Below are 19,095 nucleotides of genomic sequence, written 5' to 3' on the forward strand. Positions count from 1 at the left end.
AGTACAGTCCCAGCGGCTTTCAAAATTCGCCTGACCGCTCCGGGGCTCTGATCGGCGCCCAGCCCATCCCGACCATAAATCGGGAGTCGTTTGGCCCAGAAAGCGGCAATCACGGGCCGGCTTGTGGCAACGGGAGCGCCAGAGATGACTCCGTTTTCCGCTGAGTGGCGCAGAATTGCTACCAGACGAGCTGGGTGTCGATTCCGACCGAATGACAAACCCCGGTCTGCTAACTGGCGCTGGTCAGTGGGCGAACCTTGTGGGTGTTATATGGGAGTGAGTTCGTATTGATTCATCAGCAAACTCATTCATGGGGTAGTTATAATGTAGGAGCAGATTAGAAGGGACTCGATGAACGGAACGCATATGGTTCGCTCGTACGGCCGTCAGCCGACGGCCGCTGACGATCTGATTTTAGAACGGCTGTAGTGAGGCGTTAGAAGTGGATGTTGAAAACGATAACCACTCAACTGCGTGCTTTCGGCCGGTCGGCGTAATTTAGTGGTGAAAGTTTAACGACCCGAAGAAATGGATGTCTCGGCCGAGATGATATGCCCGGATTTTCGTGGCTGCGCCACCCACAGGCAGCGGGGAAATTCCAAACCCGGTCACTTATCTCTGATACGATGAAATATACGATGGTTTAGCTTTCAACAGATTGAGTAGAGTGGATATATTTGTACCACTTGAAGTATGTTCCCGAGACTGTCCTTGAAACACATAGGGGAAAGTGGGGTAAGACGGTCAGGGTAGGTAAGACGGGCACCTCCTCTGCAGACCAAACCAATAGGGCTACGAGCGAGAAAAATTAGGACCAGAATTGCCTTTCCCACTACACACCACCATAGAAGTCTGGTGAATTTGTGTCCAGTCGATAATCTTTTATTTTGATTTCTTCAGAACACTCATTTCATTGAAAACATCCATAATGTATTGTGCAAGCTTTTGTGTGCAGCATTATAGAGTTAAAAACTCGCAACCACTATGTGGTACACTCATATGCCACTAGCCATCATTTACCGCGGATTTGCTTTGTCTGCATCAAATTGTCCACAGAGAAAAATCGTGCTGAACTTCTGACATTGAGTTTGGGGTAAGACGGGCAACTATGAATCCAATGGGTCTGTAATGGTGAAAATATTTTTGTTGCTGTAGGAAAAAAGAAGCATTTCTAATAAGAATATGTTCGATTCCGATACTCAAAGACATGCTAGCAATATTACTTCGGCACAGTTTATTTTCGAATAATGAATGTGAAACACGGTTCTACATGGCTTCTGAACATAGGGCCTATATACGAGCATACGCCTTCTGCACGAATCTCGTATACTGCCATTTCCGAAGCACTTGAGAGTTGAGACCAACGAGCGACTGTATCAATGCGGGTAATCTCGGGCATTTGTTGCGAGCTGTGCTGGTCGGTGAAAGAAGCTGGCCGTCTTGCCCTACCCATGTGGCCGTCTTACCCCATGGGGTGGGGTAAGACGGGTTTTTGCAATGTTTTGCAAAAATAGCTGTATGTAGTTTGTTGAATCAGATCTAAGTCTCATCTTCTGGCAAATGGATGTAAAATGTCTAAAAAAGGTTTTCACTCAGTTTCCCGTTCCTATGATGTTTCTAACCGGCCGAAAAATGGCTCCAAAGTTAAGGTGCCCGTCTTACCCCACTTTCCCCTACACTATACAAAATATATTTAAATTAGATTGACGCATAGACCTCTGTATACATTGACGGAAATTGACATATTTGACATAATTGACATAACATAATTGACATGACATTGACATAATTGATTGACGGAAAGTACATATTTCAATGAAATGGTAGTAGCTCGCCGTTTCTGTTCTGCCGAGACAAACAAACGCCTTGTTTTGTAAATACACGAACACAACGGGACTTTATTTCAGCTCGAATGGCCGTGTCAACATTCACCCGCAACAACATCACTGACATTCGCAGTATCCGAAAGACAAATCGTCCTTCCAAGCAATGCCAGGCGACAGGCTGGCCGCGGCTCTCGCATTTCTCGGTCATGACGACATCTCCAAACAAACTGTACACCGTTCCCCGGTCGCGCCCGCAGTAATGGACCCCTTCCGGACCGGGCCGCCGCGCTCGCGTCAACAGCGGATGCCGACGATTTACTGACGACATCATGCTCACGTTTTTCGCGACGGCTCACTACGCAGCGGCCCCATAAATCTACTGGGAAACTTCAATATCTGGCGCCGATAAATCGGATGAGATCCCGGCAGAGATGCCATGAGCTCTCCTCTGCCACATTCGAATTCGCTCGGCGGCCGGCCCAGTCGAACGCCGGCGGGCGGTGCTGAACCCGGCCAATCAGAGTAGAGTCCGTCTGCTAGCCGCAGGCGGTATCTGAGAGCCCGACCGACCCCATAATGCGAGTGTCTGGGACGGGCAATGGGTCTGTCCAGGATGGTCACTTCACTGCTCCGATAAACGCAGTCGCAATATATCGACGAATCAGTCAGGTAGAAAAACTAGCTGCGATGGGGGCAATGATAAATCCCTCTGAGGTCAGATTCAAATGGGTGGTGGAAATTAAGGTCGGAGAACATTCGAAGCACGCCCGCTGACCCCCACTAGAGTCTACGGTGGACTCCGCGCGGAATAATAAATGTCGGAAAGTAAATGACCGTTGTACATCACTGAGAGACAAAACAGCTCACATTTTGTTAACAAAGAAGCTCTTGGGGAACAGGCAGTCACAAAGAACACTCACAATGCCGCGTGACACAACGAGCTTCGTACGTATAGAATCCACGAACACACTCTTTCACATTTGCTCACAATATACGATTTCCTCAACCGAACAAAACCAGCACAGCAGTTCACAGCAGTGAACAGCAGTGAAGATAACAACTAATTCAAGACGGGAACGAGAGCTTAACACCCAGCTTCTCTTATACTAACACCTCGTCTCAACCATTCCGGAAAAAAATACAACGCAATGAACCCTACAGATTAAAAAAAAGCCTAACATTTGTCATCGATATTCAGTAATTCATATCTTAGTAGCCTTCGGAGCCATCTTTGCGTCATTTGAAAACAAAAGGTACAGTCAACATTACGAACCTCGACGCTACATAAATTAGACGATAGCATTCGTCCTGTCTCTCTTACCGTAGACCCAGGCCCGGCTCTGTCCCAGCCTATTCGATAGAACCCCTCTGATTTCACCACATCTGTAGACTGTAACCACGGCCCTCAGCTGAGCACTCTCGACCCGGCCTTTGTTTTACGCACCAGTCGGGAACGTCTCTTCTGATGACGTCATCACGGCTTCCTGTTGTCAGTGGTCCACCTAATTTGTAGCCACCATGTGATTCACTGCCTGATCTGTCCGCTAGCGGCTGACAGCTGACGGAGAACACTCGGTCAGTGACCTCTGACGTCACAGGTCACAGCGCAGTTCGGGGTTACGTTTCAGCATACCTCGGCTGCGAATCGTCACCCGTCGCCAGCCTAGCAGCAGCTTCCATCAGCACAGGTCTGAGCCTTAGCACCGCTTCATTGGCTTTATTTTCCAAGCCACGACCTGCCCCCGCCGGTTGGACAGGTAAAGCCCGACCCAAACGCGTCACCACTAGTGACGTCATCGCGTCAGGAGGTGTGACGTCACCAGTGGGCCGCGCGGTATCTGGAGCCCTAGATCAGCCACCGAGCGGTTGCCATGACGACCAGTGACAGGGCGGCCGATATCGTCGCGACTCCGTTGGTCTGCATCGCGGCAGGCTTCTCCCCTGGGAAAACGGGGCAGCTTCAGCGTCAGCGGATACACAGCATGTGTAGACGCGGTGGTGTTTATCAGGGGCGTGGTGGTCTCCCGGAGAATCTCACGTCGAATTAGAGACTGCAGGGGAGACCCGAGATCTCAATAAAAAACGCAGCCGCCACTTAGCGACCAACAGCCGATAGAAAAACAGAAACAAGACTGACGCTAACCTTGTCAACACAAATAATACAGTACCAGAAAGCCGAGAGGAAATATGTTGAAGAAATACGTTTGACAAGAACAGTAGTTCACACAGACCGGCATTCGAGACAGCAGCCGGCTGTAGCTGTTTTGACATTTGCAGTGTTCGGAGGCGTGGGAGCCCCCAGGTGGTGGCCCTAATTTAGCTCCACCTTTGCTGAGCACATCTATCCTCAACGTCCAGACGTCCAGCCCACCATCACGTCTTGTCCACCCTCACGTCCGACACATGGCTTCGTCCAGCACACAGCTTTGTCTAACACATCGGCATGTCTAGCACAGGGTCACGTTCAACAAAATGTCGCCTCCGACACATCCACTTCCAACCAACCACCACGTCCAATGTATCGTGTCATCAACCACACGACTACGTCCAACACACAGTTACGTCCATCACCAGCCCGTCCCAAGTCACAGCAATTTCCACCACAAGCGTAGGCGTAAATTGGTGACATTCAATTAACTTGGCTATGATGATCATCCGATCACCGGCCTACAGAGCTCCATACGCGTCACGAGAAACCCAACCCACCTTTCAGCACGTGGACCTTGACCTTGGCCACGTTGGCGTTGGAGGGGGTGCACGTGTAGATGCCCGAGTCCTCGACACGTGCGTTCCGTATCATGAGGTACGAGTTGGTGGTCGCGGCGGCAGAGTCCTCAGTGATGACGGTAACCCGGCCTGGTGGCGCGCTGTAGTTGACAACCTGCAGCGAATACGGAGAGAAAAAAATCAGAAGGCGTAGGAAACAGTATGAATTATACTTTATATAATTTATAATTTAGATAGTGAGAATGAATTAGAGTGAGTTGCGTTTGGTTTGGGTTTGTGCGACTGTGGGCCGCAGAAGGCAGCAGGCTGCTCCGGCCGGCGGAACCACTGTACTGGTAGACTGTGCCGCTGGACACCGGTGTCGTGCGGTGCAGCCTACCAGGCCAGTGACGCTGCGCCGGGGCATCCAACGCGACGGCCGCGGCAGTGAAAGTGGAGGCTATGCTTTTTGGCTCCATTTGACTGTAAAATTGTTTCTGGTTCTACTAGACTTATGAGGTGTCTGAATATCTGGAATTTAACCCACCCAGTTGAGTGTTTATTACTACTGATTTACACGGTCATAGGATAATGTATAAGAGCAATTTCTGGCATGCGCAATGGCAATGGGAAGCAGCACTGCACGTATGAAAACATTGCAATAGAATGAGCATCTAGAACGTTGTCAATCTTTTTATGACAAAATTTAGTCGTTAGAACACGAATTCAGATTTTTCAATAGAGTATAAGACGTTTTCAAAGGAGCTATTAGCTAGAGTTGTAGCAGACGTCTTTGCAAGCTGGTCCCAAATAAATCTAAATTTGTTCTGCACATAGAAACAAAAATAACACGTTAGATTTTTTCAAGAAGACGGAAACCTTCATTCACATTAGTAATTTAATTATCGTTACAAAATACGGTCATTACTCATCATGAAAGCGATAGGCCTCTAAAATATCACTTCCGAATTTTCAGTAACATCCATGTTTTCCCATTTTACTGCCTATCAAACACCATTTTTATCACTCCTCTATTTTTTTCGTTCCAGAAATGAGACCAAAGCACACATTTAAGAACCACAGATAACACTTGGGCGGGGTGCCAAACGCGCGTTTAATAAGCGGTTTTACCGCAAAAACACCTCAGTCATATCATATAAAATCAGCGGCTGGGCCACATTGAAATGCAGCTCGCTTGGAACGAGAGTGGCGCGGCAGATTCAATCTCTGCGGGGGCTCGGCTGCCGCGGATGGCGGTGCATAATGATAGCCAAAACGGCCGCGCGCTGCCACTGACGGACACAAGGCAGCACATATGGACGACCGACGGTTTGGGGCCAACGGGAACGGGGCGCATCGATATCACTGCCCACTGAATGGGCCAGTGGGTCCATCTGCAGCCCTGCAAACGTCAGGATGAATATCAAAAGCTTAACACCAAACTCTCTCCTCTCTCTCTCTCTCTCTCTCTCTCTCTCTCTCTCTCTCTCTCTCTCTCTCTCTCTCTCTCTCTCTCTCTCTCTCTCTCTCTCTCTCTCTCTCTCTCTCTCTCTCTCTCTTGTCGCGGAGGCGCGGAAGTAGAGAGAGACTGAGCGGGCCGAGACTTGTATTCCAACTGTGGTTCTGATTCTGATTCGCCAGTGCCTGTGCGTTATATGCATGGTGGTTGCACAATGAAGGACCGGTCCGCCGACCCGCCGGGTCGGTGGACGGTGCCGACACGTGGGGAAAGTGACGGCTATTTCTATGTAACAAAGCTTGAACGTGTACTCTCTTTATCACGATATGGAAGAAGGGAATCGGTCCCACATTATCTTCCCTCCCCCAGGGAAGCGTAGGGAACCGAAGCGATCATAACAAAGAGAGGAAACGTTTAGCTGACGGAGAAAGAAATTTCCATATGAGCGTATCACAAAATGGTATGAACAGATAAGTAAGTTTCGTGACAATTACACCTACTACCGGGCGATCCCTCCGCACTCTTGGCGGGGACCGTCCCTGGGCATCTCCATGGCCCTCGGCATCTCTGGCCGAATATCAATACAATATAATTTCAGTGAATTGACAACGATTAACGTATTTGAATGTTCATACCGTTCAGAGTATGCTCTTTCTACGTTTACTAGTGTCAAAATGACACGGCAAAGTGCAGGCAAAATTTAAATGCACTTGCAATTTCTCCGTAAATTTTGGGGTGAGCAACCACAATGAAGCGCAACAAACGACAAAACACTGACGAAAACGGATAATGAAACAGTATGGTTTTGAAACACAATGAAGTTAAAACAAATTTCACAGCACAATTTCACTGTCACTTTTTGACGAAAATACAGCAAAAGTTCATGATGGGTGAATTTTCTTGATTTCGGTGCCAATTTGTCTTGAATTTAGCGTTGAAGTTTTTGTTTTATCTTCTCTCCTTCGAGCTTGAGTCCTTCAGCGAGGTGGTGTCCATCACTCGATGACGGTGAGGAGGACGGCGCGGACTGATGAGCCGTGCGCTGTCGGCGGGCTCCGTAGTAGTCCAGGGTAGCTGATGACCTTGCCGCAGGGCAGATAGTCTTGCTGGGCAGAGCTACTCACTGGAGACGGTGCTGCTGGACGATGACGAGTCCAGGATGGTCAGCTCCCTAGTCGATGACGTGACGTAGGGGCGATACACTGTCACGGAGCACGGACTAACCAGTCTGCGATGTCAGTGCAGATGTAGAGGCTGGAGTCCGTTGTGAGGGGCACAAGTCCCCTCGACCGCCGCTGCCACCATTGTCGCGGAGGCGCGGAAGTAGAGAGAGACTGAGCGGGCCGAGACTTGTATTCCAACTGTGGTTCTGATTCTGATTCGCCAGTGCCTGTGCGTTATATGCATGGTGGTTGCACAATGAAGGACCGGTCCGCCGACCCGCCGGGTCGGTGGACGGTGCCGACACGTGGGGAAAGTGACGGCTATTTCTATGTAACAAAGCTTGAACGTGTACTCTCTTTATCACGATATGGAAGAAGGGAATCGGTCCCACACTCTCTCTCTCTCTCTCTCTCTCTCTCTCTCTCTCTCTCTCTCTCTCTCTCTTTCTCTCTCTCTCTCTCTCTCTCTCTCTCTCTCTCTCTCTCTCTCTCTCTCTCTCTCTTTCTCTCTCTTATCCTCTCCCTCTCCATCCATCTTACTCTCCTTTTCCTTTCCCTCCCACTCTCCCTTTTCCTTGCTCTCCCTTCCCTTCCCTTCCCTCTCCTCCCTCTCCTCCCTCTCCTCCCTCTCCTCCCTCTCCTCCCTCTCCTCCCTCTCCTCATTCATACACTGACCGTTTCGTTGCGATACCAGAAGATGAACTCAGTCGGCACGGGACTCGATGAGACAGTGCAGGTCAGGTTCAGAGTGCTTCCGAGGTCCACGTAGATCTCTGTCTCCCCCAGAATCCTGGTCTCGGGCACTGGAACAAACCGAATCGGCTCGTCATTCACACGCTGAGGGCGAAAGATGGTGTTCACACACGCAAGAAAACGATAGAATATGCTGGTTTGAACTTCTGCTGAATTGGATTGTGAGAAGATGTTCGTTCCCGCAGCCAGGCCAATCAATTAACCAGATGAGTTCAGATGGTAGAAGAGTCGCCTGATTAGCATGCCGGCACGTCCGCTGGGCTCGTCTTTCGAGAAAGGCCTCTTATACTGGTGAGCTATCCTCCGATCAGTATAGGAAAGTATATTTAATCCGGCCCCGACCCGAAATGAAACTTGGTTCGGCTGGCGGCGGCGGTCCGTTAAATCCGCCAGTTTACTGTCGGCGGCCGGGCTTACCCGGCAGCGCCGATAGTTTCGCGAAATCCCATTAATGTGGGCTCTAACCAGGAGCTATCGCGGTGGCCGCTGCACCGTCGACCGGGGGCACAGAGACGAGGCGGACTGCGCGACACAGAGCAGCACTTTGGCGCCGCCGCGGCGCGTGTCAGCGACTTGTCATTGACCGGAGGCGACGGCGGGCGGCGGCGGACGCCCCTGTCACCCGCAATGGACGCTCGAACGCCCCAGGCGCCGCCCGAACGTTGTAGGTCACGGGCCGGGCCATGCTTCAATTACGGACCGCCCGCCGAACCTACGCCAATTACGGTCCGGCCCGGAAGCAGTAACTTAGGTGGCCGCCGGAAGGGATACGACGGTATCGGCTGCGCACTGTGGGGTCATGGGCTACCATTGCAGGGCTAGGAGACTGCTTTCTGATGCTTTGTTGATTTACGGTATAAGTGAATGTTTGGTGATGGCTTTAGAGAAACGGGTAGGGAGGAGGGAGGGAAACAATATGTCTATGGAGATATCGGGAAGATAAGCTTAGCTTGCTCAATTTATGGTAGCAAAATAACGCACACCTAATATTATCGCTTGATCTATTGTATGTTTAACAAAAAATGTAAGATTTGATCAAAGGTAGCTGTTGTGGGAAACGGTTAGGGCTTTGAGACACTACAAATAAAAACAAATAAATAATATATTCAGGCTTTCATAGCAAAAGGGTCATCTGGCAGCGTGCCAAGGGCGAAAACAATATGGTAAGGCGAAGTTGTTTAGGTGAACAATTGGTGGTAGGAACGGACAAATAAGACAGCGGCATAGCGGAGAAATGCGGACCGTAGATAGAAGTAGTAGCAGTGTAGCAACGTAGAATGTAGAATGTAGAATGTAGGTAGGTTTCTGAAATCAGCCAGAAACGCATTTTCACTCTCTATCCGATAGACATGGGTCTACCTATCGCCGAAATGTCTCTAATATCATATCAGGCTCATATCACATTAACAATGCAATAGAAACGGCAAATAATATAAAATAATGAAAGAACATACCAAAGTTTTTCCACCGAATCACATTGTGGCGAACGGCGGCGCACAAACTCCATGCGTCTCACGCCGGCGCCACACAGCCAAAAAACGCCACGTCGATGGGCGGCGCACTGGACTCTCTGCGCCACCACTGGCTTAGGGTGGCGCCACCATCCAATGGTCAGTACGAACATCGTCGCCCCCTGTGTCCACAACTAGCGCCACCTGTCGAGCAACGCACAGGCCAACCCGCTCCGGCTCAGTCCGCTACATCCTCCCCCCGGTGTCGTAATGACACCTCGTTGAGCGGGGATAACGGAAGCCTGAACACAAAACCTCTTCGGTACGTTGCCCACTCAGCAGCCACAGCCGCGCGCACACATATACAGCGTTCATCCTGAAGACACCACGCCTCGCACGGTATCGGCTTCGCTGCCGAAGTCACAGCTCCGGAGAGCAGCAGTCATCTCCGCCGCCCACTGCCACCAGCTCCGTGCGGCAGGCGAGCTCCCGCAGTACTAGCTCCGGAGAACCACCAGGTCGCCGCAGCCTCGGAGAGCACCAGCTCGCCGCAGCCGACGAGCGTCTCTGCCACAGCTCCGGAGAACACCAGCTCGCCGCGGCCTTGGAGAGCACCAGCTCGCCGCAGCCGACGAGCGCACCAGCTCGCCGCAGCCTCGGAGAGCACCAGCTCACCGCCGCCTCGGAGAGCACCAGCTCGCCGCAGCTGACGAGCGCACCAGCTCGCCGCAGCCTCGGAGAGCACCAGCTCGCCGCCGCCGATGAGCGTCCCCGGACGCAGCTTCGGAGGACTCCAGCTCACCTCAGCCGACGAGCACCTCCGCCGCAGCTAGCCGCCATCAGGAGGGATCTGTTAGGAAGAAACAAAAGGAAAACATAGGATACTTGGGATATACGTGATAGGACAGCACTGTCGTCACCAACATAACAGCCATCCTTCAACACAGTTCTGACACAGAACAGTTCTGAGCTTATTCAGCCTCCTCCAGGAGGCACACTTTGCTGACCGGGCGCCGGTACTTGCCTCCCCCCGCTGCCATCAGTTCCACGGTACGAACTACTCCGTCCGAGCCCGGGAACACTCTTGTAACTCGGGCCAGGGGCCAGAACCCGCGTGGCGAGTCTGCCTCAATCATCAGCACGACGTCTTCAACTTTGAGATTTCTTCTCTCGCGCAACCACTTCTGCCGACTGGCTAGTGTTGGTACATATTCATTTCGCCATCTCTTCCAAAAATGTTCTGCCAGTACTTGTGACTGACGCCAACGTCGTTTGCTGCTGATCTCTCTGTCTTGAAATATGCCAGGAGACATGTTGGCGCTGGCACACCCGAGCAGAAGGTGATTTGGCGTCAGTGGCTCAATATCCGTACTGTCAGGACTGACGTGTGTCAGCGGCCGTCCATTGATCATTGACTCCACCTCGAGCAGAGCAGTGTGGAGTACTTCATCGGTCACACACTGAGATCCGATAGTTACTCTGAGCGCGCGCTTTACGCTGCCCACCAGCCTTTCCCATACGCCGCCCATGTGGCTGGCGCTGGGAGGCATGAAAGTCCACTTAATGTTTTCCTGACTCAGTTCGTCAGTAATGCGAGTTTGGTCGAGTTCATGTAGAGACTCACGGAGCTCACGTTCACCTCCGACGAGGTTCGTCCCATTGTCAGAGTACATTGAGTCTGGCTTCCCTCTCCTTGCCATGAATCTCCTCAGTGCCATGACGAAACTGTCCGTATCTAAAGCGTTTGCTACCTCCAGGTGTACTGCGCGGGTCGAGAAGCAGGTGAACAAGACGCCGTATCTCTTCTCGGTCCTCCTGTACTTCTTCACGAACATTGGCCCGAAGTAGTCGACTCCTACCGTGCTGAAAGCTCTGGACGTGTCATACCGGCTGGCCGGCAGCTCTGCCATTCTTGGGACCTGCGCAATCGCTCTTCGTCTTTTGCACACGGTACACTCGTGTAGGATCCTCCGGACTGTCGAGCGGGCCTTCAGAATCCAATATGTCTTCCTGACTTCTGTCAACGTTCTTTCTTGTCCTGAGTGAAGAACCTTCACATGGCAGTGCGTCACTACCAGGCGAGTAACGTCGTCTCTCGATGGCAGGATCACCGGGTGGCGAGTCGAATAGGCCACGGGCGCTTTGTCGATACGCCCACCGACTCTCATCACACCCTCACCATCCAGGAAAGGTGTCACTTGTCGCAGTTTCCCTTCAGTCTTCACTTCTTTGCCAGCTTGGATCTCTGCCAGTTCTTCAGGGAAGCATCTAGCTTGACAGTCTTTCAGTACCTTCGTCTCTGCTAGCTTCAGTTCCTCTGCTGACAGAGGTCCTGCGCGTCTCCGGTCTGCTCGTTCCTGACAGGACTTTGGGGCACAGTTCTTCACAAACCTCAGTACCCATGCCACGGTTCTTCTGTACTTCGTCCACGAAGAGAATCTCGAAGCGTCGGGAAGCACCGTAGTATCAGAGTCATGCTTCACAGTGAGCATGACCGATTCCGTCCTCACTTCTGGGTCGTTTTTCAGTACAGCCGTACTCGTGAGAGATGGCTGTTCCGGCCAGCAGTTCTCCTCCTGGAGCAGGAACCCAGGACCCGCACTCCAGCGAGAATCTGATGACAGGTCAGACAACGTAGCTCCCCTGGAAACAACGTCAGCTGCGTTCAGACTCGACGGCACGTGTCGCCACTGGTCAGGGCAAGAAGACTCTCGAATTTCTGCCACCCTATTAGCGACAAATGTGTGAAAGCGGCGGCTGTCATTTTTCACATACTGCAGAACAACTGTGCTGTCGGTCCAGAATAGGACCCTATCCACCCTGACCGACAGCTCCGTCCGTAGCACGTTTGCTACTCTGACGCCCAGCACAGCTGCTTGCAACTCCAGCCTTACAATTGAGATCTGCTTGAGGGGTGCCACCCTGGTCTTCGCCATAGCCAAGGAGCAGACGCGGCGACCATCAGGCATCGTCGTAGCGACGTACGCGGCAGCACCGAAGGCATCCTGAGAAGCATCACAGAAGATGTGACGCTCTCTCCGACAGCCGTCACTTGCCGACCCGCCTCCGAAGCATCGCGGGACGGTTACCCGCTCCAGATAGTGTAACTCCGAGAGCCACTGAGACCACCTCTGCAGCTCCGTCCCCTCGAGCTCATCGTCCCAGTCGTAGTTCCCCGCCCAGAGGCGTTGAATGAGAACTTTAGCCTGGAGAGAGAACGGAGCGACTAGGCCCAGAGGGTCGAATAGTCGAGCTACTCCTTGCACTACTCCTCTCTTCGTTGACGGTACACGTGAGTCAACAGCTCTGACTCCCAAGGTGTCGTTGATGGTGTTCCAGGCGCAGCCTAGCACACTCTGAACCGCGACATCGATGTCTTGAACGCGCTCTGCGGCTTCGATCCGTTCCAAGACCTTCCGCGAGCTGCTCATCCACTTTGTCAGCCTGAACCCCCCTCTTCTGAGAAGTTCTGTCACCTCGGTTTGCATCTCAGCTGCCTCTTCTTCGGTTCTCGTAGCGTGGATGAAGTCATCCATATAAAAGCTTGTAAGTGCCGCTTCTCTAGCTGCTCTCCCTGCCGGGGTGCTACTGCTGCAGTCCTTAGCGGTCTGCTGCAGGACGAAGTTTGCTGATGCGGGACTGCTTCTGGCCCCGAAGATCGCGACCTGCATGGTGTATGGTTCTGGTTGCTTCGTTGCATCCAAATCTCTCCAGAGGAACCTCAGTGCTGGTTGATCTTGCGGAGTTATCTGGACCTGGTGGTACATACACTCGATATCAGCGGTCAGAGCGACGGGTTCCTCTCTGAACCTCAGGAGGATGCCGGGCAGGTTCTTAAGAAGGTCAGGTCCCGTGAGCAGCACATCATTCAGAGAAGTGTTGCCACACTTGGCAGCCGCATCAAACACTACTCTGAGCTTCCCGGGCTTCCGGGGGTTCGTTACACCATGATGTGGCAGGTACCACTTCCTTGGGTGTGCTTCTTGATCTTCTTCTGGGGTTAGCTTGCGAGCGAATCCGCGCTCGACGTATCCCTCGACAACCTTCTTATAAGCTTCCGCTTTCTCAGATTGTCGCATCAGGGTCTTCTCCAGGGAGTACAGCCGGTTGGCCGCCATCATCTTGTTATCAGGTAGGCACACATCATCACTCATCCACAGGAGTCCCGTCTCGTAGCGATTGTCCAGTCTCCTGGTTGTGTCTTCCATGATCTTCACGGCTCTGACGTCTTGGGGAGATTTGGCATCCTGGCCTTCAAACCTGCTCCCAAACGATTCCGTGCTCCACCACTCCTGGAGTGCTGCTGACAGTTGATCGTCTGGAGCCATCTTCCTGATCAGCATCACCTGGCGCGTTCGTTCTGGCAGGAATCCCTTCACCGTGCCCGTCAGCGTCCACCCGAAGGCGGTTCTGATGGCCACCGGTTGGCCCGCCTTCCCTGTCCTCGCTTCCAGCTGAAGCACCGCTTCAAGGACGTTGGCGCCGAGAAGAAGATCGACCCTCTTCCCTGAGCAGTCTGGAAGGTCGAGGTCCAGCAGGTGCTTCCATTCGATCCTCTTGTCAGGGAGCTCTGGAACCGTAACGTTGATGTCCCTGACGGAGAAAACTTCAGGGACCACTATTCTTGATCCGTCGCCACCTGACGCCTTGAGCTCCAGTTTCATCTTCACGGAGTTCTGGAGGCGCCCGCATCCTTCCACGTTTTGCAGGCGGAGGGTTTGTGGCTCCCCTTGAAGATTCAGCTGTGTCATTACCTCTTCGGACACCAGTGAAGTCTGAGAACCAGGGTCTAGTAGAGCCCAAACCTGCTTTTCCTTGCCACCACTGGCAAGGACGGTGACTGGTACGACCTGCAGCAGGATTGTGGTCGCGCCCGCCTTCACTGATGCTGCTGCTACCACGCGCTGGCCAGTGTTCCTGAGGTCGACCCTCTTGCTGCCATGGAGCACCTGATGATGTCTCATCTTGCAGCTGTCGATGCCGCACGGCCTTGCCGAGCGACAGTGCCGAACGCCATGTCCAGCCTTCAGACAGAAGAAACAGCACCTCGCACTGGCGATGAAGTGGGCTCTTTCATCAACCGATTTCTTCAAGAAAATCGGACACGTTGTCACCTCATGCTGGTCCTTGCAGCATACACAAGTCGTCCCTGATGTATCAATCTCTGTGGCCAGAGCACTTCTTTGGACGGGCCTCAGCTTCACGTCGCCCTTCCACCGCTGAGGCTGTCCTGCCGGCTTCTTGCCAGTCGCCGTATTCTGCTGTGGAGACACGGCAGCGTAGTTGAGGGCCACCCTGACCTGCCTGCGAAGCCATTCGTCAAAGTGCACCAGTGTCGGCCTCTCTCCCAGGTTCAAGACATATTCTCCCCATAGACGTTTCATCTCAGATGGGAGCCTTTGAACAACTCGTCTGAGGTTCTCGAAACTATTCAGATCCCCATCGTAGCCGAGACTCCTGAATATCATGACAGCACAGTGGACTGATGCGTGCAGGCGCTCTAGTCCAACAGGATCTAGTTGGGAGGGCGCAGGGCAGGAGAAGATCTCTTGCAGGTACGCGTGTACAACATCTTCCTGGCGGCCAAACCTGTCCTGCAGAGCATGCACCGCCTCTTCATATAGGGCCCCATCAAACATCATCCCACTGATGGTGAGCTTAGCAGTACCCACCACTGATGCTTGCAGGTGTATCAGTTTTTCTGTTGGGGAGAGTGAGATCTGTTCATGTACTAAAACTTTAAAAGAAGCCCACCACTTCGGCCACTCGGCCGACTCGCCGCCGAACTTCGGCAGAGTCAAGCGCGGAAGACTATTGTGCAGCAGCGATGGAACACAAGGCGCCCCTTGGGCGACTGCATCACTGGCTGTGGGTCGAAACTGACCGGCTAGTTCAGTAGTGGGTGCCCCTCGGGCAGCTCCAACAGCCGGTGGGGGAACATGACTGTAATAGAACAAATCAGCTGTGTCGGCGCCGAGTGCCCCTTGGGCAGCTCCAACGGCCGGTGAGATGGTGTGGCTGGGACGTGACGAACCAGCTTCTTCAACAGTGGCTACCCCTTGGACAGCTCCAACGGCCGGTGAGATGGTGTGGCTTGGACGAGACGGACCGGCTACTTCAACAGTGGCTACCCCTTGGACAGCTCCAACGGCCGGTGAGATGGTGTGGCTGGGACGAGACGGACCGGCTACTTCAACAGTGGCTACCCCTTGGACAGCTCCAACGGCCGGTGAGATGGTGTGGCTGGGACGAGACAGACCGGCTACTTCAACAGTGGCTGCCCCTTGGACAGCTCGTGCAGCTGGTGGGATGGCTCGGCTGAGATGAGTCGAACCAGCTTCTTCACTAGGTGCCCCTTGGGCTTCCCAGACCTTGGTCTCACCACAGAAATAATTTCTCCGGTCCCACGCTAGGTCATCTTCAGCTGCTCTTGCCAACTGTGCACGCAGCTCGGCGGCTGCATGAGCATCCTTTGCTTCTTGTAGCTTCATCTTCCTCTGGATCTGTTGCTCTTCCTTCTCCGTCTCAAGCCTTTGGTGCAGCTGCTCCAGCTCTAGCTGCTTCACCTTGGCCTCTATCTCTGCCAGCCGGGATGCTGACGTCTTGTCTGATGCTGCAGAGTCTGACGCCTGCTTTGATGCAACTGATGGTGGATCATCCTTCCTCTCCTTCAAATGCACTTCAATCCGGGTCACGGCTTCTTCATGCTGCCTGTCTGCTTCTGCTTGATACACTCTTGCCTGATCAACTTCCTCTTGAGATGTCAGCACAGAAACTAAACTATCAGTCATCTCCTCCAACTGCTCGAGTGCCTGATCAAGCTCATGGACGATTGACGCTAGCTGAGTCCGACTACCTCTGGTATCAATCAAGACGAAAGCCCTCCTCCTGACCCTGGTCAGTGCAGCTAACAATCTGCCTCGCTTCTGTTTCAATTGTGCTACAGACATGTTCTGGATTTAACAGCACAACACCAATCAGGAACTGAGTCACAATTGCAATTCTCAGCAGCAAGTACAAAACTTCTCGCCACAAGAAACTGTCATTTACACGACCTACACCCTGAGAAGCCTCTTCGGGCGATCAAGACAGAATCTTCAAATGAGATACACTCATACCATCATGTTCATCATGTTCGGAAAGTCCTTGGGCATTCTGACAAACTTTTGCATAGACCTACAACCATATCACTAGGCTGTGGAAACTTTGAAACTGTTGTGGGAAACGGTTAGGGCTTTGAGACACTACAAATAAAAACAAATAAATAATATATTCAGGCTTTCATAGCAAAAGGGTCATCTGGCAGCGTGCCAAGGGCGAAAACAATATGGTAAGGCGAAGTTGTTTAGGTGAACAATTGGTGGTAGGAACGGACAAATAAGACAGCGGCATAGCGGAGAAATGCGGACCGTAGATAGAAGTAGTAGCAGTGTAGCAACGTAGAATGTAGAATGTAGAATGTAGGTAGGTTTCTGAAATCAGCCAGAAACGCATTTTCACTCTCTATCCGATAGACATGGGTCTACCTATCGCCGAAATATCTCTAATATCATATCAGGCTCATATCACATTAACAATGCAATAGAAACGGCAAATAATATAAAATAATGAAAGAACATACCAAAGTTTTTCCACCGAATCACATTGTGGCGAACGGCGGCGCACAAACTCCATGCGTCTCACGCCGGCGCCACACAGACTGCTGTCAATTTAGCAGCACTTTGATTATCCAACTACAGTTTGATATTCAGGGTGCGTCGATTTCGCCCAAACTTGCCCCAGGGACCAAGTCTGACACGCTGAGCACGAATCTGGTGTCAGAAATCCGCTATTCTCAACCGATCACCCAAATTTACCGTTTTTGAGTTCGTCCATCTACAGATTGACAAACTCCAGGGGCCATCGATTTGGCCCAAAAATGGGTCTAGGGGACCAAGTCTGACACGCTGAGCACGAATCTGGTGTCAGAAATCCGCTATTCTCAACTGATCACCCAATTTTACCGTTTTTGAGTTCGTCCATCTACAGATTGACAAACTCCAGGGGCCATCAATTTGGCCCAAAAATGGGTCTAGGGGACCAAGTGTGACACGCTGAGCACGAATCTGGTGTCAGAAATCCGCTTTTCTCAACCGATCACCCAAATTTACCGTTTTTGAGTTCGTCCATCTACAGATTGACAAACTCCAGGGGCCATCCATTTGGCCCAAAAATGGGCTAGGGAGACCAAGTCTGACACGCTGAGCACGAATCTGGTGTCAGAAATCCGCTATTCTCAACCGATCACCCAAATTTACCGTTTTTCAGTTCGTCCATCTACAGATTGACAAACTCCAGGGGCCATCGATTTTGCCCAAAAACGAGTCTAGGGGACCAAGTCTGACACGCTGAGCACGAAGCTGGTGTCAGAAATCCGCTATTCTCAACCAATCACCCAAATTTACCGTTTTTGAGTTCGTGCATCAACAGATTGACAAACTCCAGGGGCCATCGATTTCGCCCAAAAATTGGTCTAGGGGACCAAGTGTGACACGCTGAGCACGAATCTGGTGTCAGAAATCCGTTTTTCTCAACCGATCACCCAAATTTACCGTTTTTGAGTTCGTCCATCTACAGATTGACAAACTCCAGGGGCCATCGATTTGGCCCAAAAATGGGTCTAGGGGATCAAATCTCACACGCTGAGCACGAATCTGGTGTCAAAAATCCGCTATTCTCAACCGATCACCCAAATTTACCGTTTTTGAGTTCGTCCATCTACAGATTGACAAACTCCAGGGGCCATCGATTTGGCCCAAAAACGATTCTAGGGGACCAAGTCTGACACGCTGAGCACGAATCTGGTGTCAGAAATCCGCTATTCTCAACCGATCACCCAAATTTACCGTTTTTGAGTTCGTCCATCTACAGATTGACAATCTCCAGGGGCCATCGATTTCGCCCAAAAATGGGTCTAGGGGACCAAGTCTGACACGCTGAGCACGGATCTGGTGTCAGAAATCCGCTATTCTCAACCGATCACCCAAATTTACCGTTTTTGAGTTCGTCCATCAACAGATTGACAAACTCCAGGGGCCATCGATTTTGCCCAAAAACGAGTCTAGGGGACCAAGTCTGACACGCTGAGCACGAATCTGGTGTCAGAAATCCGCTATTCTCAACCGATCACCCAAATTTACCGTTTTTGAGTTCGTCCATCTACAGATTGACAAACTCCAGGGGCCATCGATTTCGCCCAAAAATGGGTCTAGGGGACCAAGTGTGACACGCTGAGGACGAATCTGGTGTCAAAAATCCGTTTTTCTCAACCGATCACCCAAATTTACCGTTTTTGAGTTCGTCCATCTACAGATTGACAAACTCCAGGGGCCATCAATTTGGCCCAAAAATGGGTCTAGTAGGGGACCAAGTCTGACACACTGAGCACGAATCTGGTGTCAGAAATCCGCTATTCTCAATCTCAATCAATCTGTAGATGGACGAACTCAAAAACGGTAAATTTGGGTGATCGGTTCAGAATAGCGGATTTCTGACACCAGATTCGTGCTCAGCGTGTCACACTTGGTCCCCTACACGCATTTTTGGGCGAAATCGATGGCCCCTGGAGTTTGTCAATCTGTAGATGGACGAACTCAAAAACGGTAAATTTGGGTGATCGGTCGAGAATAGCGGATTTCTGACACCAGATTCGTGCTCAGCGTGTCAGACTTGGTCCCCTAGACCTATTTTTGGGCCAA

General features: G+C 51.7%; 1 protein-coding gene across 5 annotated transcripts in view; it reads right to left on the bottom strand.

Moving 5' to 3' along the window:
- Positions 1-1,866: 1,866 nt before the first annotated feature.
- The window catches only part of LOC122387310 (zwei Ig domain protein zig-8-like), a 90,529-nt gene continuing 73,300 nt past the window's right edge, over positions 1,867-19,095 (bottom strand). The window contains exons 1-5 of one of the 5 annotated variants that reach the window (XR_006257552.1): positions 9,362-10,019; positions 9,150-9,212; positions 7,830-7,957; positions 4,533-4,707; positions 1,867-3,767 (exon numbers count right to left, since the gene is read on the bottom strand). Coding sequence is in view for 2 of the 5 variants with exons in the window: in XM_043377414.1 (XP_043233349.1) it covers positions 10,330-16,308 (5,979 nt within the window). In the remaining 3 variants the exon portion in view is untranslated. The other 4 variants (XR_006257550.1, XM_043377415.1, XR_006257551.1 and 1 more) reach the window with 4 other exon arrangements.

The sequence above is a fragment of the Amphibalanus amphitrite genome, unplaced genomic scaffold (genome assembly GCF_019059575.1).
Source record: "Amphibalanus amphitrite isolate SeventyFive unplaced genomic scaffold, NRLGWU_Aamphi_draft 000281F_arrow, whole genome shotgun sequence".
In the NCBI taxonomy this organism is placed as follows: Eukaryota; Metazoa; Arthropoda; class Thecostraca; order Balanomorpha; family Balanidae; genus Amphibalanus; species Amphibalanus amphitrite.